At 48.6% G+C, this 24,882-nt stretch overlaps 1 protein-coding gene and 1 long non-coding RNA gene across 6 annotated transcripts in view; one reads left to right on the top strand and one right to left on the bottom strand.

Moving 5' to 3' along the window:
* Positions 1 to 24,882, top strand: part of SH2B2 (SH2B adaptor protein 2) — a 107,816-nt gene that overhangs the window by 62,152 nt on the left and 20,782 nt on the right. For all 4 annotated transcript variants that reach the window (XM_053275065.1, XM_053275069.1, XM_053275067.1 and 1 more), the window contains 3 exons: positions 6,712 to 6,813; positions 15,507 to 15,598; positions 17,588 to 17,682. In XM_053275065.1, the coding sequence (XP_053131040.1) occupies positions 6,712 to 6,813; positions 15,507 to 15,598; positions 17,588 to 17,682 (289 nt within the window). The remainder of the gene's footprint in view (positions 1 to 6,711; positions 6,814 to 15,506; positions 15,599 to 17,587; positions 17,683 to 24,882) is intronic.
* LOC128336013 (uncharacterized) lies at positions 18,345 to 24,009 on the bottom strand. 2 transcript variants are annotated; one of them, XR_008311810.1, is made up of 2 exons: positions 23,791 to 24,009; positions 18,345 to 18,954 (listed from the first exon to the last, which is right to left on the bottom strand). It is a non-coding gene; the product is annotated as an uncharacterized LOC128336013 (long non-coding RNA). The 2 variants fall into 2 exon arrangements; XR_008311811.1 differs by lacking the exon at positions 23,791 to 24,009 and adding an exon at positions 20,532 to 20,608.

Here is a 24,882-nt window from a genome sequence, read left to right as displayed (position 1 = left end):
TTGAATGCAGCATACAGATAAGGAGTGTACTATTGAACGCAATGTGTTAATAACTCTGCAAGCATGCGCCGTGCATAGGTAGTGGGCGCTTTGAGCATCACATTTGAATAGGGCTTATGGGTCTGCATTGCAGAGTTTTCCACCTTCCCTTGACCTAAGTTTGTGGGAAGTGGCCGTCTGCAGAGTTAGATCATTGGTCCGTCTAGCTTAGTATTGTCTACACTGACTGGCAGGAACCCTTAAAGGGAGGAGGAGAGCCGGTCTTGTGGTGGCAAGCATGACTTGTCCCCTTTGCTAAGCAGGGTCCGCCCTGGTTGCTTATGAATGGGAGACTTGATGTGTGAGCACTGGAAGATATTCCACTTAGAGGATGGAGCCGCTCTGGGAAGACCAACTGCATGCTTGCAGTTCCTTCCCTAGCATCTTTACAACAGGGCTGAGAGCAGTGTTCCTTCTAACAGGGATTCCCAGATGTGGTTGACTACAACTCCTCAGCTACATTGGCTTTTGCTTGGGGATTATGGGAGTTGTAGTCGACAACATCTTAGAATATCTGTTAGTGGGCAACACTGGAGAGAGACTCCTGCCTGCAACCTTGGAGAAGCCGCTGCCAGTCTGTGTAGACCAGGGCTTCTCAACTTTGGCCCTCCTGCAGTAGGGATGTGCACGGTCCGGAGCAGTCCGGACAAGCACCGAAGGGGGGCCTTCCTTTTAGGGTGGGAGGGCTTGCTTACCCCTCCCGCCTCTTTGCCCCCACCAGAGGCCGTATTTAACAGAGTAACAGGGGCGCTGGAAACCAGCCGCCTCCGCCGCCCCCCCGCCCCGAGCAGATTAGAGGAACTACCACTGCCGCCACTGTCGCCCGCCCGCCAGCCCTCCCTCCCAGCTGCCCCCCCGCCCGCCCGCCCGAGTCCTCACCCGATGGCTGCTTTAACCAAAGAGAGGAGCTCACGAACAGAGCTCCTCTCGCTTTGAAATCCTGCAGGCGAGTGAAGGAGGCAGGCTTTGCGCGCGCGCGCGCATGCGCGCACCGCAAAGCACACCGATCGCCGGAGGCCCGGTCTACCTGGCCTTTTCCCGGCGGGTAGACCGGGCCTCCGGCGATCGGCGTGCTTTGCGGTGCGCGCATGCGCGCGCAAAGCCTGCCTCCTTCACTCGCCTGCAGGATTTCAAAGCGAGAGGAGCTCTGTTCGTGAGCTCCTCTCTTTGGTTAAAGCAGCCATCGGGTGAGGACTTGGGCGGGCGGGGGGGGCAGCTGGGAGGGAGGGCTGGCGGGCGGGCGACAGCGGCCGCAGTGGTAGTTCCTCTAATCCGCTCGGGGCGGGGGGGGCGGCGGAGGCGGCTGGTTTCCAGCGCCCCCGTTACTCTGTTAAATACGGCCTCTGGTGGGGGCAGAGGCGGGAGGGGTAAGCAAGCCCTCCCGCCCTTAAAGAAATACCCCCCACCCGGACCCGAACCAGCCCGGTCCCGAACCGGTCCGGCAGTTCGGCCATTCTTTAGAATGGCCTCCGGACCGGTTCGGACACACCCCTATCCTGCGGATATTGGCCTACAATTCCCATAATCCCTGGCTATTGGCCACTGTGTCTGGGGATTATGGGAGCTGTAGTCCAAAAACAGCTGGTGGGGCGGGCCTAGGTGGAGCAGGCCTAGTGTAGACAATACTGAGCTAGATGGACCAATGGTCTGACTCTGGTATATGGCCGCTTCCTATGTAAAGGTTTCAGGTAGGGATTGAACCTGGGACCTTCAACATGCAAAGTATGTGTTCTGCCATCAAGTTCCGGCTCATTTAAGGCTCATTTAAGTGCATTGAAGCTGTGAAAGCTCCCTCCTTTTGTCTTGCCCCAAAAGCCTGCATACAAAAAGCAAAGATATTCTCAGCCTCCTGCTGGGGTTTGTCTGTGTGTTTTGTTTCAATCCTTTCCTGTCTTGTTTTTCCACATCTTGTGTTTCCCTCTAAATCAACGGGTCTCTTTAAAAAGCTTGGGAAGCGATTGATCATTCAGTCTGAGCCACTTGTTAATGCCTCCCTTTCTAAAGCTTCATTTCAGTTGGCATCCTGTCCCACAATTGTTCTGTTCTGTATGGCTAGAAACTGCCCCCTCTCTTTTCCTGGATGTCTGTGCTGTGGCTTGGGAAAAGAGGTGCGATATACCACAATGCAGTGCAGGCCATTCGGCTCGCTCTAGCAGCAAGAATCTGCAACACTGGACCATGCTGGATATAAGTAGTTGTGTATTTGAATTAGGGCTGTGATGTATGTGTTAAAAAAAAAAATCAAACCCTTTTAATCCGCTCATAATGATTGATTGGACAGCAGGTCTTTTTAATTATCTTAACAGAAGTCAAAGCTGCCAATGGGAAGCTCCATTGTAAAAGAGGCATTACCTTGTTTATCTCCCACAGGAGGGAATGCCTCTTCTGAAAACATTCAGCTATGATGCATACATGTTTCAGAAGAGAGGCATTCCCACTTGTCTGTCCAAAGACAGGAATGCCTCTTCTGAGACATTTCTCAGAAGAAGAAATCAGAGGGTACCATATGCAACACGGAAGTGTATCCTTAAAAACAGAGTATGCTGAACACCAATTTGATGTTTACCAATTTGCAAACTTGATCAGTTAAACAACTAAAATTTATATCTCTTAAAAAAAAAATTCATGGGGTGGCAGCCGTAGTTATAATATTTATATAGAGACATTGCACAGAATTTCAACATTTCGTATGTTGCATTCATCCTAAGGCATCTATATATGGGATGCCCTTGTGTTTCCAAGCCCAGTTCAAAGGGTCACAACAATCCTCACAACAATTCTGTGAGGTAGGTTAGGCTGATATAGAAGTGATTGACCCAGAGTAGAGATTTGAAGGCCTACGGTGGTGGGGGGACAGGGGGAGAGGGAAAACTTGATCCCCCTATTTTTTATCCCCCCCCCCAAAAAAAAACCCTGGGGGGGAAATTTTGGGGGAGGAAGGAAAAAGTGAACAATATTTTTTCCTGAATGTTTCTATTCTTTTTTTTTTTAAAAGGCCTTCCCATTTCTACTCCAGAGTCACGCAGGGAGCTTCATGACCTCGAGATTTGAACTCAGGTCTCCTCGGTCCTAGTCCAACACTCTGACCTCTGCACTAAACTAGCGGTCCTCCAACCTGGGTCCCCAAGTGTTGGAGAACCCCAGCTTTGAATGGTTTGGGACCAGGATATCTGTCTCCCCCTCCCTTTGAACGTGCTTCTCCACTGACGTCCTCTATGGTCAGCCTACTCTGTCTGGCAGCAGTGTGTCTGAGGTTTCAGGCAGGAGTCTCTCCCGGCCCTACCTAGAGAGGCTGCCAGGATTGAACCTGGGACCTTCTGCATACAGGCCAATGCTCTCCCACTAAGCTGCAGTCCTTCCTCTCATGTTACATAGGAAGCTGCCTTCTACTGTGTCAGACCCTTAGCTCAGTATTATCCGCTGACTGGCTGCAGCTCTCCAGGGATTTTGACAAAGGTCTTGTCCAGTCCTGCCAGGGATTGAACCTGGGACCTTCTGCATGCCAAGCAGAAGCTCTTCCTCTGAGCCGTGGCCCCCTCCCCCTCCCCCGGAGGAATATCTTACAGCACTCCCATGTCGTCACCCATCCAAATGCAAGCCAAGGCAGACCCTGTTTAGCAAAGGGGGCAATTCATGTGGGCTACCACCACAACAGCTCTCCTTCTCACTGTTGCTCTCCAGTAACTGGTTTTCAAAGGTAGACTGCATCTGCCTGTGGAGGTTCTGTTGCACTCTCTCGGCCACGAATGTGTCTGACCACAGCGGCCTTTGCCACATCTGGAACCGGCGACCTCCGAGTGTGGAAGTGGTTTGTTTTTGGCTGCCCTGAGATTCCCTTCAAGCTGGCTTCTCTACCAAATAAGACAGTCTGTTTTGTGTGTTTTCTCCCCCCCCCCGCCCCGCCCCACTGCTGCTGCGGAATTGTGGCCTACCAGCCGCCCCGGGTGCAGACAAACCGAGCCAACCACAGTGCTCTTCGGCCGCTGATTGTGGCTTGTGTTTTCCTCTTGGAGCCTTAACTCTGTTGAGACTCTTGCTAGGCCAGCTGTTGTGACAGCTGCGTGTGAAACCTACGGGGGCTTTGAGTGGGGTTAAGATAAGCTTGGAGGAGGGCCGTCAGCATCTTAGACGGAACTTGGCCTTGCTCCGCAGTGGCTTGAAAACGAAGCTGACGCAAATTCAACATGCATGTACCAGATGCGGGTGTCTGGAAAGTCCCGTTCTGGTGCTATCCTTGTATGGTGCCTGCACTCTGTGTGTCGTCAAACAAGGGAGAGACCGTTTTTCCATTTACTCCCTCCTAACCTTTCTCCCAAGGAGCTGGGAGCCTGTGTTTATTCAAACAGACCTGCTGAACTTAATTTGAGTCCAGAAATGCCGCCTTTTTTGTGTGTTTCCCCTAATCCCTGAAATGTAGGAATGCCCTCTGAGATTACTCACGTGAGAGGTGGACACCAGGGAATCAAAACATTTTAAATGTCTGGGTTCCTTTCAGGTTCACCTTAACTCTACGATCCAGTTCCAGTTCAGATGCTAATGTGAAGAAGAGGTCTCGTTACCACCAGTTCAGACACTCTGAATCTGTTTCGAACTGGTTTAGATCTGTTGCATGCCGAATAATATCAAACTACTTTGTCCACATTGCCACTATAAAATGAGTACCGTGCTATTTCATGTGAAAAGAAATATTTATCTTCTGTTAAATTGTTTGTTTTTGAATTTTTAGAAAGAAGTTTTTGCAAAAAAAATACTGGCAATGAGATAAAAACCAGGAAAGTAGAATTTTGGATGTTTTGTGTTGTGAGCCGTCCAGAAAAAAATTTGTTATGGGGAGGCTAAATTTTTTTTAATTATTATTAATTTTTCAATCCCACAAGTGCAAATGGAGTGCTTGATTATCAAACCACTTATTTTGAACCAGTTACCACGCTTTGGGTCGGGGGTTACAATTCAAGGCAACCAGGATACTTTGGGTTCAAGCTTCAAGGCAACCAGGATACTTTGGGCTTGTTCACTAAAATAAACCACTCTAAAGCAGTTTTTGGGTTCAGATCTGGCAGCGGCTCCTCCAAGGTTGCAGGCAGGAATCTCTCTCAGTCCTCTCTTGGAGATGCTGCCAGGGAGGGAACTGGGAACCTTCTGCTCTTCCCAGAGTGGCCCCATTATCCCCAGAGGGGAATATCTTACAGTGCTCACACTTCTAGTCTCCCATTCATATATAGCCAGGGCAGACTCTGCTTAGCTAAGGGGACAGGTCATGCTTGCTGCCACAAGACCAGCTCTCCTCTCCTTAAATAAACATCAAATTAGGAACATAGGAAGCTGCTGTACACAGACTGGCAGCGGCTTCTCCAAGGTTGCAGGCAGGAATCTCTCTCAGCCCTATCTTGGAGATGCTGCCAGGGAGGGAACTTGGAACCTAGATGCTCTTCCCAGAGTGGGAATCTCTTCCAGTGCTCACACTTCTAGTCTCCCTTTCATATGCAGCCAGGGTGGACCCTGCTTAGCTCACGGGACAAGTCATGCTGGCTCCCACAAGACCAGCTCTCTCCCAATACCGGCTTCAGCTGTATCATGAGTAGTGATACAACTGGGAGTACCACATAAAATACATGAGGGTTAGTGGGTATTTGTGTTAATAATATGTCCTGCCGGAAATAGATTCCGAGGCTGAAATGTATGTCCTGAACCTGGATCCTACATACCTTAATTTGTTAACACTCTTATTATGAAAAGTTAAAGTTTCTCTTCCAATTCATGAGCATAACCCACCAGAAATTCTCCTGAAATTGGCCCTGTCAAACTGACTGGGAACAGCACTAGAGTACTTGCACCCTGTGTAATCTTTAATTCTTTTTTTCATCTGTGTGCGGAATGAGTTTTGTTCTGGGTGGCAGTATCAAGGCACTGTGCGCGCACCTGCATTCAGAGTGGGGCCTTCCTGATTCAACCTGAGCGGGATCTAAAATGAACTGAGCGAACATCAACAAACTTGTGAGCACGTGCATATGTGCATGCCTTAGAGGGAATACTGCGCACCTGTCCCATCTGTTTCTGGAGGAGGGCTTCCGTGGCTTCCTGCACCTTTTTTATTTTTTATTGTTAAATTTATACCGCTGCCTTTCATTAAGAAAATCCCAAGGCGGCTCACAATAAAATTTAAAAACAAGAGTTTTTAGCATGCCTGCCTATCTTTTCTGTCACATGTTCCTCTCATTCTCTCGCACTTTTGTTACCCTTCCTTAGCAATTTGTGAATGCTTACTGTTTTTTATCTTCTGAACTGGAGATGTTAAAATTTTAATTCTGCTTAAACGGACAGAGACCTTTAAAAAAACAAAAAGGCTTTGGAAACAAGAGAATCAATGTTGTTTCTGGAGCTAGGATAGAAGTGTGTGTGTGTGTGGGGGGGGAACTACAGCAGTGAAATGTATTATCTTCCTGCCATCTCCCCCCCGGGACACTCTGCTTTTAATTAAAAGATCTCAGCGTTACTGGGGAGCAAGATGGAAATCATATTTTTAATAATGGCGCTGGCTGGTGAAAGCGTTGCCTTCCCACAGATGCCTCCTGAGGAAAATGTTCCTTCTCAAAGCTGCCTATTCTAATTCTCTCTCTCTCTCTCTCTCTCTCTCTCTCTCTCTCTCTCTCTCTCTCTCTCTCTCGCCTTCAGGCTTCCAGAGCGAAGGTCAGTATCCCCCTCTCGGCCATTATTGAGGTGCGGACGACCATGCCCTTGGAGATGCCAGACAAGGACAACACCTTTGTGCTGAAGGTAAGGTGGCTCAGGAACATTGGAAACGGCCATATACTGAGTCAGACGCTTGGTGCATATCGCTCAGGATTGTCTTCACAGACTGGCAGCGCTTCTCCAAGGTTGCAGGCAGGGATCTCTCTCAGCCATCTCTTGGAGATGCTGCCAGGGAAGGAACTTGGAACCTAGATGCTCTTCCCAGAGCGGCTCCATCCCCTGAGGGGAATATCTTCCAGTGCTCACACTTCTAGTCTCTCATTCATATGCAACCAGGGTGGACCCTGCTTAGCTAAGGGGACAAATCATGCTTGAAACCACAAGACCAGCTCACAGCACACCCTGGGACTGCCACACATCCTGGAACTTGGTTAAAAAACTCAAAGTTTTGGGGATGGATGATGATGATGATTGCATCATATGGTGGGGTGGGAAGAGATTGCCCATGCAAAAAGAAGCCCCAACAAAGACCCTGGTGCATTTAGTTCCCTGTTTTTTTGGCCCTGCTCCCTAGACCAGAGATTCACAAATTTAGGCTTAGCTCCCTAGCCAACTATTATTGGTGATGGCCACACCAATCCCCTCTCCTTCCTCCTGTCATTTTTCTGGCACATAGACAGAGGCAAGTGGATCTTCTGTCACTTGCGCTAGGAGATGGGGAGGGTAAGAAACGGAGGGGCCCTCCCCATAGGCTCAGAAAGGTTTCCTGCTGTTTCTTAACTTCTCAAAAATGGCAGAATGAGACCTCTGAGAAGGAGATTTGTGTGAACATAGGAAACAGCCATATACTGAGTCAGACCATTGGTCTATCTAGCTCAGTATTGTCTTCACAGACTGGCAGCGGCTTCTCCAAGGTTGCAGGCAGGAATCTCTCTCAGCCCTATCTTAGAGAAGCCAGGGAGGGAACCTGAAACCTTCTGCTCTTCCCAGAGCGGCTTCATCCCCTGAAGGGAATCTCTTGCAGTGCTCACACATCAACTCTCCCATCCAGATGCAACCAGGGCAGACCCTGCTTAGCTATGGGGAAAAGTCATGCTTGCTACCACAAGACCAGCTCTCCTCTCCTGTGGTGCTGGGTGTCCTCTTCGCCTGAAGGCTGGGGGCAAGGCTGGGGGCATTTGCCACCGGTGAGGTGGCAAGTGGATTTGTAGATCTAGCAGGTGGAGGGTTTTATATCTGAACATACCACTCTGAAGTTTTTCACACCTGGCTTTTAATTCGCCTCTCCTCCAGAATGGAGTCTATCGGCCAGATATATCACAAATATATCACAACCGAATATATCACATTTTGGCTAAATATACCCCGAAGTACCTGCGAGCTATCGGGGAGCACACGATTCGGGTTTTTCACTGCACGTTGGAGTGTAGCCCAATTTATATTCGGAGTAAAAAAAGTCACTTTTTTTGCATCTGTGTTTTGGGGCGGTTTCAAACTCACAGTAAAGCGTGCTGTCTGGGAACTCTCTCTGGGCCGCAGGCCTCTTAGATCTCTTTTTGTTTTTGAAATTTCTCTTTTGAGGGGGGAGAGCACCCCCCACACATATTAAACTACGAGGTGAAGGAGAATATGCTACTATTCTTTGTGCAGGGAGATTTCTAGAGTGCGGGGGGTACGGATGGGAAAATTCAAACATACAAGCCTCCTCCACACCTGACATAAAATGGTATAGTCTGCGTTTTGCCACCAGAAATCCTCTTTGGCTGTTTCTGTAGCTTCTGCCTCTTGATTAGCCATTAGCTGCACACTTCCAATCCTATCTTTTCATCTATAAGTGCTAGAGGCTTCATTTCCCTCCACCTTTTAAAAAGAAAAGAAAAGCCAAACAATGTACAAAGGCAGCCCCACATAGAGTGCAATGCAGTAGTCAAGCCTGGAGGTTACCAGTATATACAGTATATAAGTCACTGGCATATCAGCCGAAGCTGATGAAAAGCACTCCTGGCCACTTCCTCAACCTGAGACATCAGGAGGAGCCTCAGATCCCAAACTGCACATCTTGTCAATGACAGCTCAAAACAGCAACCCAAAATATGTTCAGCCAGGTGCATTCCCCAGGGGTTCTCAAACTTGGGTCCCCAAATGTTGGACTAGAACCCCCATCATCCTCTGCTGCATTGATCTTTGCAGTGACCCATGGGCTAGGTGCTAGGGTTGCCATATATCAAACTGGTTTTGAAAGAGAGAGAAAGTCAGCATGGGATGAGCGATAGAGGGTTTGAGGGCTGGGTTCGCATATTCGCTATGCTATGAAGGTCATACTGGTTGACCTGAGGCCAGCCACTCTACCTTGCTAGAGTTGCCATGCCCCCCTCTCCAGAATTCTGGGTTTCACCGGGATTTTAAGCATCTCACCCAGCCCTCAAACCCTCTATCGCTCATCCCATGCTGACTTTCTCTCTCTTTCAAAACCAGTTTTTAAAAGGGAGAGACGGAGGGGCCACTTCAAAGTCATGCTCAGAATTTCATCCTTGGGCCTTGCACAGCGGCTCTTTTTCGCCCTTGATAAAAATACATATTTCATTTTAAAAATTGCAGCATCCTTCCCTTCAGCGCTTGACTCCCTCTTTTTCTGAAGAAGGGGTTGAGAGATACCCTCTGGTGGGCAGGGTTGCCATGGTGACCGGCCTAGCCTCCTGCCGGTCCTTGACAAATCTAACCGTCTGCAGTCCTCCATCCAAGCCCTCGTTGGGGAGGATAAAAGGGGCTTTCATGGGGGGGAACGAAAACCTTGATGTTTGCTTTGTCTTTGGAAATCTCCGGCGGGGGCGGGGGGGGCTCGGTTTAATTTTGTTTCTGTCTTCTGGAAAAAGCTTTGTTTACCTCCCTTCCCTGACCACCCGCCAGCGTCTGTCTGAATTTGTAGAAAGAGCTCATGTGATCCGGGTAGGTAACAGAGAGGATTAGAAAGCGGTGAGGAAATAGCTCCTTCCGCTGGCCATTTCCTTGCCTTTCCTTTCTTTCCCCATCACTAGAATCCTGCAGAATTCAATGGTAACATGATTATTTTTCTAGCGCCATCAGGGTAAGTGGGCCTTCACAAGAGGATCAGTGCCCCCCACAAGGGCAGGTGTGTGCAGCTGTGTGCCAAGCATGGGGAGGGGGAGTGTCTCCTATCCCTCCCCCCCATTCCCCCCCACATCTCCAGGGGGCCACCAGAGATGTGACTGTCCCCCACTCTCATAGCCAGTAGTGGCAAGATGAGATTCTTAGCCGTGGGATTCTTAGTATCTATGGGATTCTTAGCCGTGGGATGTGGTGAAGGCCACCAGCTTGAATGGCTTTCAAAGGGGCTTGGACACATTCACAGAGGACAGGTCTATCAGTGGCTACTAGTCTGGTGGCTATGGGCCACCTCCAGGCTCAGAGGCAGGGTGCCTCTCAATCCCAGTTGCAGGGGAGCAACTGCAGCAGGAGAGAGGGCATGCCCTCAAATCCTGCCTGTAGGCACCCAGTGGCATTGGGTGGGCCACTGTGGGAGACCGGATGCTGGACTAGATAAGCCTTGGGCCTGATCCAGCAGGGCTGCTCTTATGTCCCCGTGATGAGCCGTGCTACCCTTCTGCCTCTTCCTTCGCGCGCTGTTTGGGTTAGATGCATTCGTGCTCCGCCCGGAGCGAGCGATTACGTCCTTAGCTCACAGAGAGAGTCCAGCAAATTTGATCCTTTTTGCTCTAACCCAACCTGACCTAACCCTTTCCCCTGTGCAAAGACGATGGCAGTTTTGCTCTGTTTGGGAGCAGAGTTAGGGACATAGGAAGCTGCCATGTACTGAGTCAGACCATTGGTCTATCTAGCTCAGTATTGTCTTCGCAGACTGGCAGCAGCTTCTCCAAGGTTGCAGGCAGGAGTCTCTCTCAGCCCGATCTTGGAGAGGCTGCCAGGGAGGGAACTTGGAACCTAGATGCTCTTCCCAGAGTGGCTCCATTATCCCCTGAAGGGGAATATCTTCCAGTGCTCACACTTCTAGTCTCCCTTTCATAGGCAACCAGGGTGGACCCTGCTTAGCTAAGGGGACAAGTCATGCTTGCTGCCACAAGACCAGAAGGGGTGGTCACACACCAGTAGTTGTAAGTGTGACAGTGCTGTCACCTCTCTGCCATTTCTTGCGGGGGGGGGGGAAGAGACGTTGCCAGAAACCACTCGGGGCATTCATCCTCTGGGATGGCACTGGTGCTTTGGAGCCTGGCTCGCGGACTCTAAGCAAGAGAGCAGTGTTATCTGAACTTGGGCTGTGCCTTTCTCCGGCGTTCCTTGGTATTGATTTTCTTTTGGCGGGGAGGAGCGAACAGAAGGGTAGCTTCCCCCCCACCCCCCGCCCAGTTTCAGCTTCAAGCAGAGACCCCAGCAGGACCGCAGAGGTATTCCACTGCCTACACTGGCTATTTTGGGAGAGTGATTCAGTCGCATGAAGCCAGGTGGATTGGGCAGAAGGTCACTCCAGCTGGCAAGGCGATCTCCCTGGCCAAGCTGACACCGGTGACGGATTATATAATGAGACTGGGAGGTGGGAGATTTGTGTGTGTGTGTTTTGCTGGAGCTTTACGAGCTCAGATGGTTGTTGAAGTCCAGGGATATCCCACCCTCTTTGTTTCCAGCGGGCGTTCTCAGAGTGGCTTTGTGGCCTAAAGCTGGAGATATGATCGCCGCCACTCTCTTGCTTGCCCTTAACATAGGATGTGACTCAATAGGTAGTTCTCTTGCATAGACCTCACTGAAATTGCCAGGAGCTGTGCAATAGTGCTGCCATTTTCTTGCACCGCTTCCGTTTGTTCTTGCACAACCGCCCAGAGACAGAAGTTTGGGGCAGTATACAAATTTGATCGATAAAATAGAAATAAATTTGTTTCAGTGGAGCTGGTGCAGGAGGACTTCTATGGGGCCACGGCCTCTTTCCTGGCTCTGTCCTCAGGGGCAACTGCCTCAGTTTCCTGTGTGCTAGGGTTGGCTGTAGGAACATAGGAAGCTACCATATACTGAGTCAGACCATTGGTCCATCTAGCTCAGTATTGACTACCCAGACTGGCAGCAGCTTCTCCAAGGTTGCAGGCAGGAGTCTCTCTCAGCCCTATCTTGGAGATGCTGCCAGGGAGGGAACTTGGAACCTTCTGCTCTCTTCCCAGAGTGGCCCCATTATCCCCTGAGGGGAATATCTTATGGTGCTCCCACTTCTAGTCTCCTATTCATATGCAACGAGGGCGGGCCCTGCTTAGCTCAGGGGACAAGTCATGCTTGCTCCCACAAGGCCAGCTCTCCTCTTTTCTAAGCACCCTATCCATCTGGGTCCTGAATAAGGGAAAGGGTGCTCTGTGCATGCTCAAGGGAAGCTTCTGAAGGAGGTCCAGGAGGCCAGCTACTCACAATGATCTTGAGGAAGTAATTGGAGATCCATGTGGCTCAGTCTTCCCTGGGCATTGTGGTGACCCAAAGATCGCATAGCAGCAGCAGCAGTTTGAAGACTCCAGTGTCACCTGGCAGAGGGAGAGAGAGAGAGGAAGCACCGTACCCGGTGAGTGGCCTGCCTCAGGCCGCCTTGCCTGGCCTCCACTGCCACCCGCGGCCCGGCCGAAGCCTTCCAGCCCACCCCCACCGTCACCTCCCTTGCGAGCCTCCGCGGCACCAGAAGGTAGTTACAGTTTAATGTGGTTTTGTCTCAGCAGTGTGGCAGGCGCTGTACAGAGCAGAGAGGGCTTATAGCAGAGAATGGCTCAGTTCAGAGGAGAAGGATGGAATTGGGGCCCGACAGTAGGGCTGTTGTCACAATCGGTATTAGGGCAGGATAAGCTGCCTAGATTGTGAGCCCTTTGGGGACAGGGAGCCATCTTATTTTATTTATTATTTCTCTATGTAAACCGCTTTGGAAATGTTTGTTGAAAAGCAATATATAAATACTTGTTGTTGCTGTTCCTAGCCTAATTTATGAGCCCTGTGTGCTGGCTGTTGTGAGAGTACTACCAGCAAAGTAAGAAGAGGGGGAAATTCTGCTCTGTGAGCGGGCCTTTCCCTCCTCCCTCACTTAGAACCCGCACTTCCCCTCCTCCCTCACTTGCCGTTTCCCTCCTGCCTCTATACCACGAGAACAGCCCTGCTAAGTAGTAAGGTTGGGGTACAGGACCCCCACACTTTAATTGTGTCAAGTGCCATGGGATTCGAACTCGCGGCCACCCGGCGATCCCCTCCCCCTTCCATACCTCCCGGAGCCACTGGTTGGAGGAAGCAATTGTTGGCCATTCAAATCAGAGTGCTGTGCAAATCCGAGCCTCCAGGGGTTTCCAAACGCCGGGGGCCCCAGAGCAATGTAATCAACCTGGAGCATGCTGGCGCATATTTATGTGGCAAAGGAAGCTGGTGATTCCACAGCAAAGCAGAGGGGGTGGCCATACGCCAATAGAAGAACAAAAGCCAAGCAAATGGTGGGGAAAGGGCGGGAGGTGGCTGATAAATATGTGATGGATGTGTCTGTGCAAATATTGCCGACAGATACCTTCCTTCCCCATCCTTCAGATTCATTCTGCGCGTAGTCGGAGCGCTCCGCAGATTCTTCACAATGCTGAGGCCAAGTCCAGCCATCCTGTGGAACGACCATTTAGGAAATGCATGTGTTGCCTTCAAAAGAAGAATTCTGTTTCAAAGCATAGCCCTCTTATGTTCTCAGATGGCAATGTTGACTGCAGCTAGAACAAGGGTTCAGTATGAAGCTAAGCTATGGGTCTGTCTATGAAGCACACGAAGCTGCTGTATCCTGTTGGTCCGTCTAAGCTCCGTTTTGGGACTGTGGCAATTGGGGGGTTTCTTTCCCAGCCTTACCTGGAGATGCTGCCAGGGAGTTATGGCTTCATGCTGCGGGGCAAATGTGGAGAGAAGCCACGTTGAATCACACTCGCAGCACTGAGGGAAACTGCCCCTCCCCTCTGCTCTCCGGTTTTGTTTTGATGCAAGTTCACATGGCATGCCTCCCTGTTTTCCTTCTAGCCAACATGGGTGGGGGGAGAGCTTTCTAAAGAGCTATATCTGCATTTCTAAAGAGAGTATCCCTCTTATCCTGCTAATGATTCTATGTCAGCACCTCTCCCTATTTACTCCGGCATGTAAAACCAGCCTTTTAAAAACCTGGAAATACATGGAGATAAGCTAGAATTCGCAAGACAGAGCCTCAGTGTGTGGAGTGGGTCCAAGGATCTCGAAGGGACTTTGGGGTGAGTTGGGCTGGTGTGTGAGTGCGCACACTCTCTTCTGGAGGAGATTCAGGGTAACAGCCCTGTCTGTAAAGCCTCCAGGGATTGAAACGGGAACCTTTTGCAGGCAAAGCAGAAGCTGTGCCACTGAGCTGTACTCTCTTCTGATGGAGGTTACTTATGTTACTGGTTCTCCCCTCACCCCCCAGAAGAAGAAATAAAAAATGGAGGAGGATGGCTGGTCTTGTGATAGCAAGTAGGAATTGTCCCCTTTGCTAAGCAGGGTCCACCCCAGTTTGCATTTGAATGGGAGACATGTATGAGCACTGTAAAATCATCCCTCAGGCTACGGGCCCGCTCTGTGAAGAGCATCTGCCTGCTTGCATGCAGAAGGTTCCAAGTTCTCTCCCTGGCAGCATCTCCACGATAGGGCTGAGAGAGAGATTCCTGCCTGCAGCCTTGGAGAAGCCGCTGCCAGTCTGGGTAGGCAATACTGAGCTAGATGGACCAAGGGTCTGTCTCAGTAGAAGGCAGATTCCTTTGTTCCTATGATTTGTCTCTCTTAAAAAAAACCAAAAAAACAATTTTCATTTAAAACAAAAGACTAATATTAAAAAACAACATTCATAAAGTATCCGCATCATTTCAAAATTTAATATTTCACATAATAAATGTTGTCTTTCACATAATAAATGTCATCTAAGTAGACCTAGGCGCCTTCCAGATTACAACCAACAAGAATGTCACTACGTTAAGTGTGCTTCTATACTGTCTCTGTGCTGTCAGCAAGGTGCCGTTCACATTTCTGATGCCTTCTTTCAGGTTTTATCTTTGCCTTATGGTGCTGCGACATTGTTAAAAAAAAAAGCAAGCTGTATTTTCTCTTTGTAGGTTTGCACAAGCTAGAAAAGACTGCTCCCTCTGCTGGTGGCTTTGCGCAACACCCTTTATTTACGATTTCAAGATGATCCTGCCAAGCCAAAGTAAACTACCGCTTTTGTAGCGTGTAATCTGGGAAGCGCCCTAGATAGCTGGTCTTGTGGTAGCAAGCATGACTTGTCCCCTTTGCTAAGCAGGGTCCACCCTAATTGCATATGAATGGGAGACTTGATGTGTATGAGCACTGTAAGAGATCCTCAGGGGATGGAGCCGCTCTGGGAAGAGCAGTTAGGTTCCAGGTTCCCTCCCTGGCAGCATCTCCAAGATAGGGCTGAGAGAAACTCTGGCCTGCAACCTTGGAGAAGCCACTGACAGTTTGTGTAGGCAATACTGAGCTAGATGGACCAATGATCTGACTCAGTAGATGGCAGCTTCCTATGTTCCTATAAGTGTGTCCTCTACGACTGAGCTAAAGTGCTTTCCCTAAAATGTTAAAGCCAGGGAGACCAAGAAAAAGTCGATATGATAGATAAAAGCAACAGCAGTCCACTAAACAAGATCTTGTCATTGTAAAGATTTACATGTTGGTGCCTTTGGGGAAAGGGGTGAATCTTTGTTGAAGGTGTCCTGAAGATTGGCTTTCTCTCACTCTCTTTTATCTAGGTAGAGAATGGTGCTGAGTATATCTTGGAAACCATCGACTCCTTGCAGAAGCACTCCTGGGTGGCGGATATTCAGGACTGCATAGATCCTGAGTAAGATGGTCTAGGGACCTGAGATCAGGAAAGTCTGGGTGTCTCTCCCACCCAGCTAGTTGCCCGGGGTTCTTAACTGGAGATGTTGTCAGTTGGAACTGGGACCAAAGCAAGTCAGTCCTTGACTGCTGAATTATGAGCTTTTCCTAAACATCCATTTCTCTCTGTCGAACTTTAGTTCTGTAAGCTGCTCGGGGCAAGGATCTGATGGAGCTTTCCCAGACAGCAGGCTTTACTGTGGGTTTTCTGTGTGGCTTTACTGCAAGTTTGAAGTTGCCCTAAAAAACAATTACAAAAAGTGGATTTATTTTTTTTAAACTCTGGATAAAAATCAGGCTACGATCTAGTGTGTGATGAAAAACCCAAATTGTGTGTAAAGTGCTCCCTGATAGCTTGCAGGGACTTCATGGTAAATTTGGCCTATATATGGAAACACACTTCCATTCTAGAGGAGATGCAAACTAAAAGAGCCAGCGTGGTGTAGCGGTTAGAGTGCTGGACTAGGACCGGGGAGACCCGAGTTCAAATCCCCATTCAGCCATGCTGCTAGCTGGGTGACTCTGGGCCAGTCACTTCTCTCTCAGCCTAACCTACTTCACAGGATTGTTGTGAGGAGAAACTTAAGTATGTAGTACACTGTTCTGGGCTCCTTGGAGGAAGAGCAGGATATAAATGTAAATAATAAATAGTAAATAATAAATAAAATAAAAGCCGGGTGTGGAAAACTTCATGGGGAAGAGGCTGCAGCTCACTGCTAGAGCACCTGCTTTGCATGCAGAAGGTCCCAGCTTCAATCCCTGACATCTCCAGATAGGACTAAGGAAGACCCCTGGATTCTTCTTGGAGTCTGTAAATATATTAGTGTCCTGTGCAACCTAACCCCCTCTTTGAGGGGCTGTTTGTTTGATCGTTCTCATTCCCCTAAGGCAGTTTGCCAAACCTCATATCGGACAAATTCATTGAAGGTAGGGGTGTGCATGAGCCGGTTTGATGGCGTTTCTGGGAAGCGCCTTGGGCGTTCAAACTGGTTTTGCGGGGTTGGGAGCGCTTCCCTTAAAGCAGATGAGCAGCACCTTACCAGCTCACCCGCTGCGAAGCCCTAGTATTGCAAGACTTTCAGCTCTCAGGGTGTCAGTGGTCCCTCTAATTTTTTTCATCTCTGTGCGGAATGAGTTTTGTTCTGGGCGGCAGGATGAAGGCAGTGTGTGTGCACCTGCATTCAGAATGGGGCCTTCCTGATTCCACCTGAGCGGGATCTAAAATAAAGCGAGTGGACATCCAAAAACTTGTGAGCGTGCGCATGCCTTAGAGGGAACCGTGCAGGGTGTCCTCATGTTTTGTTGTCCGGGCTATTGAGCCTGCAGCAGCCACACTTGCAAAGGTGTTTTAAACGCTTTTGAACCATTTTTAAGAAAACGAGAACTGCTCTAAAATGTGAGTGGTGACGTTAGAGGAATGGAAATGAGAATTGACAGGGATGTCTTCCAAAGAGGACTACATGGAGAGAATGCCGCCCTGTGTTCATGGTTACCCGCCAGGGATGTCAAACTGTGGCCCTTCTGCAGATGTTGGCCTACAACTCCCATCATCCCTGGCTATTGGCCACTGTGGCTGGGGATTATGGGAGTTGTAGTCCAAAAACAGCTGGAGGGCCACAGTTTGACATCCCTCACCTTGGCACCGGCACAGATGACTGCAGATTTACCCTCATTGTTGGAAGGGCGGAGATAAAGGGGGAGTGATCAGGAGGCAAGGAAGGTGTCATTGCAGCCATGTCACCCGTTTTCCCTCTGTAGCATGGTAGACGTTGCCCAAAATCGTTATGTTACCAATTATCAAAGAGAGAAGGGCCATTCATTCATTCATTCATCCCCCCTCCCTCTCCCTCTCCACACACCCCTACCTCGCTCTGCCAAAAAATATGCTTGGGAAAAGACACCAATGCGACCTCCCCTGTCCAACTGCCTGTTTTTCATTTCTTCCTTGCAGGGATAGCGGTGATGACATTGAACTCGCTTCCTGCACTCAAGGGGCTTGCCTGCCAAGCAGGGTGTCCTCCTGTAGCTGCGAATTCCTGGCTGACGGTAAGGGCTGTCCGAAGCGACTGAACTGTGTGTGTCAGTTTCACGTAGACAAGCCTCTGGGCGCCAAGCCTGGTCTCCGGAAATCCTAGCAGCTAAAACCTTTGATGGCAGTAGACCGTACCACTTCATCATCCAGGGAGAGGGGGTGCCTGTTTTCTGGGATTCTCAAGCTTGGTTGGGGCCCCCCCCAGATGTTGTCGGTCTGTGAAATTCCATCATCGCTGGTCAAGGAGTGATGGGTGTTGTAGTATATCAACATCCGGCAACCCAAGTTTGAGAACCCCTCCCTTTTCTTAATGTCCCCACTCAGTGTGAGAATAACCTGCAAATACAAAACAGCTCCTGAGAGGGAGGGTCAGTGGGAGGAGGTTTCTAAGCCAGCCTTCTCTTTGCTGTGATGGTTTTAGTTTTCTGCCCACAAAGACTTTTTTCACCCACAGGAGCGTTGAAAAGAAAAGAAATCTGCCTTGCAAAATGTTTAAAAAGCAGTGATCTTCTATGCAACCTCACCCCACGCGCACCCGTGCGTATAGAACAAAGTTAGGGCTAAGCTGGATTTCTAGGGTTTGAGTCAGGGAATTGTTCTTTCATCGGATAATGGTTAGAGTGACAAACTAGGGCACTTTCCAGATTACAACCTACCAGAGTGTCACAATCAATCAATCAGTCAATCAATTCCTTTATTACAATCACTGACCAGCACAGAGTATTGCTACGAATCCACAAAGTGTGTGTCCATACTTCCTGTGTTATGAAACCGCAGTCCCTGCGCTGACAGCAAGGTGCTATTCACATTTCCGATGCCACCTTTCGGATTTTATCTTTGTGCTATAGTGCTACAACGTTGCAAGTCCGTTGCAGAAAAATAGCTATATTTTCCAGTTGTAAGAGTTTGAGATTCTGGGGGTCGTTTTCAATTCTATCCGGCCAAGCCAAAGCATTTTACCCCTGTGGCAGCGTGTCATCTGGAACGTGCCTAGGGATAGCAGGGACACCCAGGCGTGAATCCTCACTCAGCCCTGAAATTCACTGGGCGGCCTTGGTCCATTTGGCATCTCTTGGCCTAGCCAACCTCGCAGGGTGATCGTGAGGATAGAATTGTGCCCACGGGCGCTTCCCTGAACTCCTAGGAGAAAGGTGGGGTCCAAATGAAATAAAAAATAAACCACAGCATGATAGAGTGGTTGTCTTCCATGGGGTATGCACTCTTTTTCTCTTTCCTGATGCCATCATTTCTGGTCCAGCCGTTTTGTGAAGCATGACAAAAGGTTGCTTTAAAAAAAAAAAAAAAAGCATATGAACCAGCAGTGACAGTGGCACTTAGATTGTCTGCATCACTACCAGCTGCCAGGAACCAAAAGTGAGACAGAGTAATAGGTGCCCCGGAGGAAACTGCCTTATACGGAGGCAGACCCTTGGTCCATCTAGCTCAAGACTTGATAGATCCTAGGGGCCAGCGAGCCCATTGGTGCCTAGAAACGTGACACCTAGACTGGGATAGTCCGCAGTAGAGTTATTAAATAACATCTTTATTTGTCCCAGGCAGTTCCAAGTATGCTGCTTCTAAAGGATGTAAAGAGACCCCCGCGTGCCCACTCTCTCCACATTGTCCATCAGTAAATCTGGTCATTTGTCAAGCTTTCCATTGTTTGGCTCCCAAACTTTGGGGATGGCTCCTAGACCTACTGGCGCAGTGGGAAAGCCACCTGCCTAGGAAGAAGGAGGTTGCCAGTTCGAATCCCCACTGGTATGTTTCCCAGACTATGGGAAACACTTCTATTGGGCAGCAGCGATATAGGAAGATGCATTATCTTCTCATCATCATCATCATCATCATCATCATCTCATACTGCGCGAGAGAAGGCAATGGTCAACTCTTCCTGTAATCTACCAAAGAAAACCACAGGGCTCTGTGGGTGCCGCGGGTCGACACCGACCTGACAGCACAACCTTTCCTTTTCCTTTCCTAGATCCACAGAGAATTTGTCAAGGCCTGATCTAGCTCACTCTTGTCTGCACTGACTGGCAGCAGCTCTCCAAGGTCCCAGGCAGGAATCTTTCCCAGCCCTACTTGGAGATGCTGCCAGGCATTGAACTGGGACCTTCTGCATGCAAAGCTGATGCTCTACCACTGAGATACAACCCCAAAGGGGGCCTACATAGGCCTCCCGTTCAGGCATTGACCGCACCCAGCCCTGCTTAACTTCAGCAAGGTGGCTGTATTGTGTGCCCTTCGACCAGGTTCTGGGACCCAGTGGAGGGGCTATATCTGTGAGTGGATACCTTCTCAATAGTCAGTCGCCTCTGAAACCACCTCTGCCTATTCCCCACCCCCGGGATGTAAATTTAAGTGTATTTACCCAAATATAAAACAATTCTGAATTGAAGCCACGCCCTTTAAAGATAGAACTTAAATACAGGCTGTGCTAGTAGTAGTTTATATACATACCTGGGCGGAGCCTAAGTAAGGGCAAAGTGAAGCCAGAGACTAGTAAGGGCAAGCAACTATGGGCAAGGTGAAGCCAGAGCCTAGTAAGGGCAAGTTGAAGCCCCGCCCATTGAAAGGCATGATGTCACAGCAGGGAGGAGTTGAAAACCCTCCAGAGAACATGCCCAGGCATGCCCTGAGCCTGCCTCCTCCTGTACCATGAGGCCTACCCCACCTGACATGTGAGGACCTATAGGAAGTAGGTCCCACCCTCCATGTCATTGAGCTCTTATTGGTTGAAAAGGGATACTGTAGGACATAAGTAGCATGCTCAGGTGTAGGTTCCTGCAAAAGGGGTCATTGTACACTTTTGCAGAGAGGATGTCTGATTTCAGGACACCCTTACGCCCATTGACCCTACCTTTACCGATGGCACCTGTGAAACCTAGAAGGGGTCGTTCCAAATATAGTGTAATGAGGGCCTCTCCTACTCTCCACCCTCGAGCCTGAAAAATGGACAAGATCTGGACTCCTGTGCTCCTCCTGAAGGCGTGACTATGGAAACGGAGAACAGAGATCCTCAAGAAGTAGAGTGGGAATCTGAGAGCCGAGAACCACCAGGAACAGCCCTAAAGCACAGAAACGTGAGTTCATCATCAGATTCTGAAGCAGAAGCTCCTGTGAAACCAAAGCTGCGTAGGAAAAAAAAATGGGTGAAGAGCAGACTCCAATTTGAATGGTGTGATGAGCGTTGTTATGATAGTTCATGTGGGGAGTATACTTATTCTGATGAGTGTGGGTGCGAATCTGACTTGTCATCCAGGCCAAGGATATCCTGTGCTAAAGAACCAGAACTCTTATTTCCTAGTGAATACACAAAATACAAACTCCCCCCCCACACACACACAAGCGTCAGATAAATAGAAATTGCATCTGTCAGCCTACCTGTGCATGCACACACACACACATCAAAAGCCTCTAGTGGTCATAGATTCATACATACATTCTGATAAGTACAGCTTCTTAAAACACTAAAATCATCATCTCTTTCGTTATGCAGTGACAATGCCTTGCTGTCTAAGAAACAAGGCTTTTTTTTTAACCAGTTCTCAAAAAAACTGGCAGGACTGGGCCCTTCAAATGGTGTGGTCTAACCGTTAAGTGTTCATCAGATCTATGACCATTAGAGGCTTTTGATGTGTGTGTGTGTGCATGCACAGGTAGGCTGACAGATGCAATTTCTATTTATCTGACGCTTGTGTGTGGGGGGGGGGAGTTTGTATTTTGTGTATTCACTAGGAAATGAGAGTTCTGGTTCTTTAGCAATCAACTAACACACACTAATTAAATGCATCAAAATTACTGACCAAGACTAAGTCCTATTGAGGATAGAGAAAGCAAGCAAGCAAGCAAGAATGAAAGATTAAGAGCAGTGACAAGGACTAGTTGTGAAACTGTGTCAGAGGAGAAGGGAAAAACAGTGTCTGAGGCAAAGGAAATCTAGATGGTTAAAAAGTGACAAGAACACAGGGTGGAGGTGGGGAGAGCCTAGTTAGCTATGGGCCAGGGTGAGGCTAGTAAGAGGAAGCAGAGGCAGTATAATTGTCCTTATTCAAGTTAATTCCTAATCCAGACTAATTCATATTAGAGATGTAGGAAGAAGAGGGGGGAGAGATTTGTTAAAAACGGAAGCAAATAAACTGTGACAAGGACTAGGTGCAAAACTGTGTCAGAGATGGAAAGGGGAGGGAGAGAGATCCTAGTTAGGGGGCAGGTCTAGGCTTTGTAGATGAAGTAGAATCAAAGAAAGTTTGAAATACCACAATCTACAGAACTTAAATGGGGTTACTTCACCATGCTAGCTTTCCCCAACCATGTGTCTTTTGATCCTTATCTTTTCCTATGTGAAAAGGCTTTTCTGACCAGAGGCTTTATTAATTCATGTGTGGTTTTTTAAAAACAATAATATTATCCTTTTAAGTTTTAGTTATTTATTTCAAGTTAGACTTACTAGAACAACCCTGTGAGGTGGGCTGCCTGTGAGGTGGAGTTTTCTAACTCTTGTTTTTCTTGTTTTTAGAACTTTTAGAACTTGTTTTTAAAAAACCACACATGAAGAAACATAAGATACACACCAGCAACAGTCACTGTGGTACAGTGCTGAGGATGGATAGGGCTGATGTTTCAGGGGCCTCTCAGGATAAAATTCCAGGCTAGCCTCATCACAGAGACAAAGAAAAGATGATCCAGCATTAATTGCAGGGCAACTTTTCTTTTTAAAGGGGGGAAACTTTCAACTTCAGAATCCATAGTACAAAGTTAATGTGTATGAGTTCTTAAAATCCAGAATATACCCTATTTAGTTAATCTGAAGAGCATTTTATTTTCTCTCTTAAAAAAACCCTGCTCTGGGGCTAACCAATTCAAATGTTTTGATGGGCTGGAACCAACCACAATGGTGTTCAGTGGTCAAGGTCAATTTTCAGCACATTATTGAATTAAAATTAATTATTAAAAATATTAATGCAAGCAATTATTAGATAGTTGTGGATCTTTCCCCCTTTGGCAAGGGACCCACAATTTTAACTAAGAATCATGGCCAGAAAATAGAGCCTGTCCTTGCTCAGTCACTGGAGCATCTAGTGAGATCTCACTTTAAAAATGCCAGCCCCAAACAAATGCAAAATCCTCTCCTCTCTCTAAATTGCTGTGGATTTCATGTTGCAATCCTAGGCATGCTTACTTAGGAGTAAGCATGACTGGAAGCCCTGTGGGAATATTTCCAAGTAAACATGCACAGGATGGTGCTGTAAGGCAGTTTCAGAGAGGGCAGAGGATGAAAAGATGAAGAAGAGGGAACTAACCCAAAGTGTGGCCTTGGGGTGCTGTTGCTGCAAGTTGTGCCAATCATTGGACCCACAAAAAAGTCCCTGAGGGCCTGATCTGGTCCCCGGGCCTTATGTTGTGCAGGCCTGGCCTAACCCTTGCTCTGTACATGTCTGAACATACACAGACCTGTTTGGGGTGTGTGGGGGGCTGATGTCCAAACATGGGTGTTTGTTCTGCATCTGCTCTGGGCATGTCTGAACATGCCTGGACATGGGGGTCTGCCTGGGCATGTTCTGTGGAGGCTCTCCACAGGGTCTCACTATACCTTTAGGAGGCTGTGGCTTCAACCTGCCCTTAGTTAGAAGCTTTCGGCTCCTTCCTGCTGTGATGTCATCATTGCCCTTACTAGGCTCTGGCTTCACCTTGCCCATAGTTCCTTGCCCTTACTAGGCTATGGCTTCACTTTGCCCTTACTTAGGCTCCGCCCAGGTACTATAGGGCTCTTCATTGATATTCAGGCCCAAGAATTTCTGCATTGCTATGCGAGAGGGTTTCAGAGTTTGCACAGGTACTGAATTCTAAAGGGAGAAAAGAAAAGACTATTAGTTTAATGTCATTTTTCACACACACACACAAACACACACACACACACACACACAGGATACCCTTGGCCTGGATGACAAGTCAGATTCGCACCCACACTCATCAGAATAAGTATACTCCCCACATGAACTATCACAACAACGCTCATCACACCATTCAAATTGGGGTCTGCTCTTCACCCATTTTTTTTTCCTACGCAGCTTTGGTTTCACAGGAGCTTCTGCTTCAGAATCTGATGATGAACTCACGTTTCTGTGCTTTAGGGCTGTTCCTGGTGGTTCTCGGCTCTCAGATTCCCACTCTACTTCTTGAGGATCTCTGTTCTCCGTTTCCATAGTCACGCCTTCAGGAGGAGCACAGGAGTCCAGATCTTGTCCATTTTTCAGGCTCGAGGGTGGAGAGTAGGAGAGGCTCCTCATTACACTATATTTGGAACGACCCCTTCTAGGTTTCACAGGTGCCATCGGTAAAGGTAGGGTCAATGGGCGTAAGGGTGTCCTGAAATCAGACATCCTCTCTGCAAAAGTGTACAATGACCCCTTTTGCAGGAACCTACACCCGAGCATGCTACTTATGTCCTACAGTATCCCTTTTCAACCAATAAGAGCTCAATGACATGGAGGGTGGGACCTACTTCCTATAGGTCCTCACATGTCAGGTGGGGTAGGCCTCATGGTACAGGAGGAGGCAGGCTCAGGGCATGCCTGGGCATGTTCTCTGGAGGGTTTTCAACTCCTCCCTGCTGTGACATCATGCCCTTCAATGGGCGGGGCTTCAACTTGCCCTTACTAGGCTCTGGCTTCACCTTGCCCATAGTTGCTTGTCCTTACTAGTCTCTGGCTTCACTTTGCCCTTATTTAGGCTCCGCCCAGGTATGTATATAAACTACTCGTGCTCCTGTCTAGCCACCTTATGGCACAGCGGGGAAACGACTGGACTAGCAAGCCAGAGGTTGTCATCAAGCTAATTCTGAGCCAAAGTTGCTCATCTCTACCCAAAAGATACCTAATGGTGCAGTGGGGAAGTAACTTGCCTACCGAGCAAGAGGTTGCTGGTTCGAATCCCTGCTGGTATGTTTCCCAGACTGTGGGAAACACCTCTATCGGGAAGCAGCGATACAGGAAGATGCTGAAAGGCATCATCTCATACTGCACTGGAGAAGGCAATGGTCAACCCCTCCCGTATTCTATCAAAGACAACCACAGGGCTCTGGGGTCGCCACGAGTCGACTCTGACTCGACAACACACTTTACCTTGACCCTTATTTACCCAAAAGTAAGAGGGCTCTGAATTTTAGCATCAATGATTTCTAACTTCTAAGCACCTGTGGGGGGGACTAG

The sequence above is a fragment of the Hemicordylus capensis genome, chromosome 12, assembly GCF_027244095.1.
Source record: "Hemicordylus capensis ecotype Gifberg chromosome 12, rHemCap1.1.pri, whole genome shotgun sequence".
NCBI lineage: Eukaryota > Metazoa > Chordata > Lepidosauria > Squamata > Cordylidae > Hemicordylus > Hemicordylus capensis.
The sequence above is the reverse complement of the archived record's forward strand: the minus strand, read 5'-3'. Positions and strand labels throughout refer to the sequence as shown.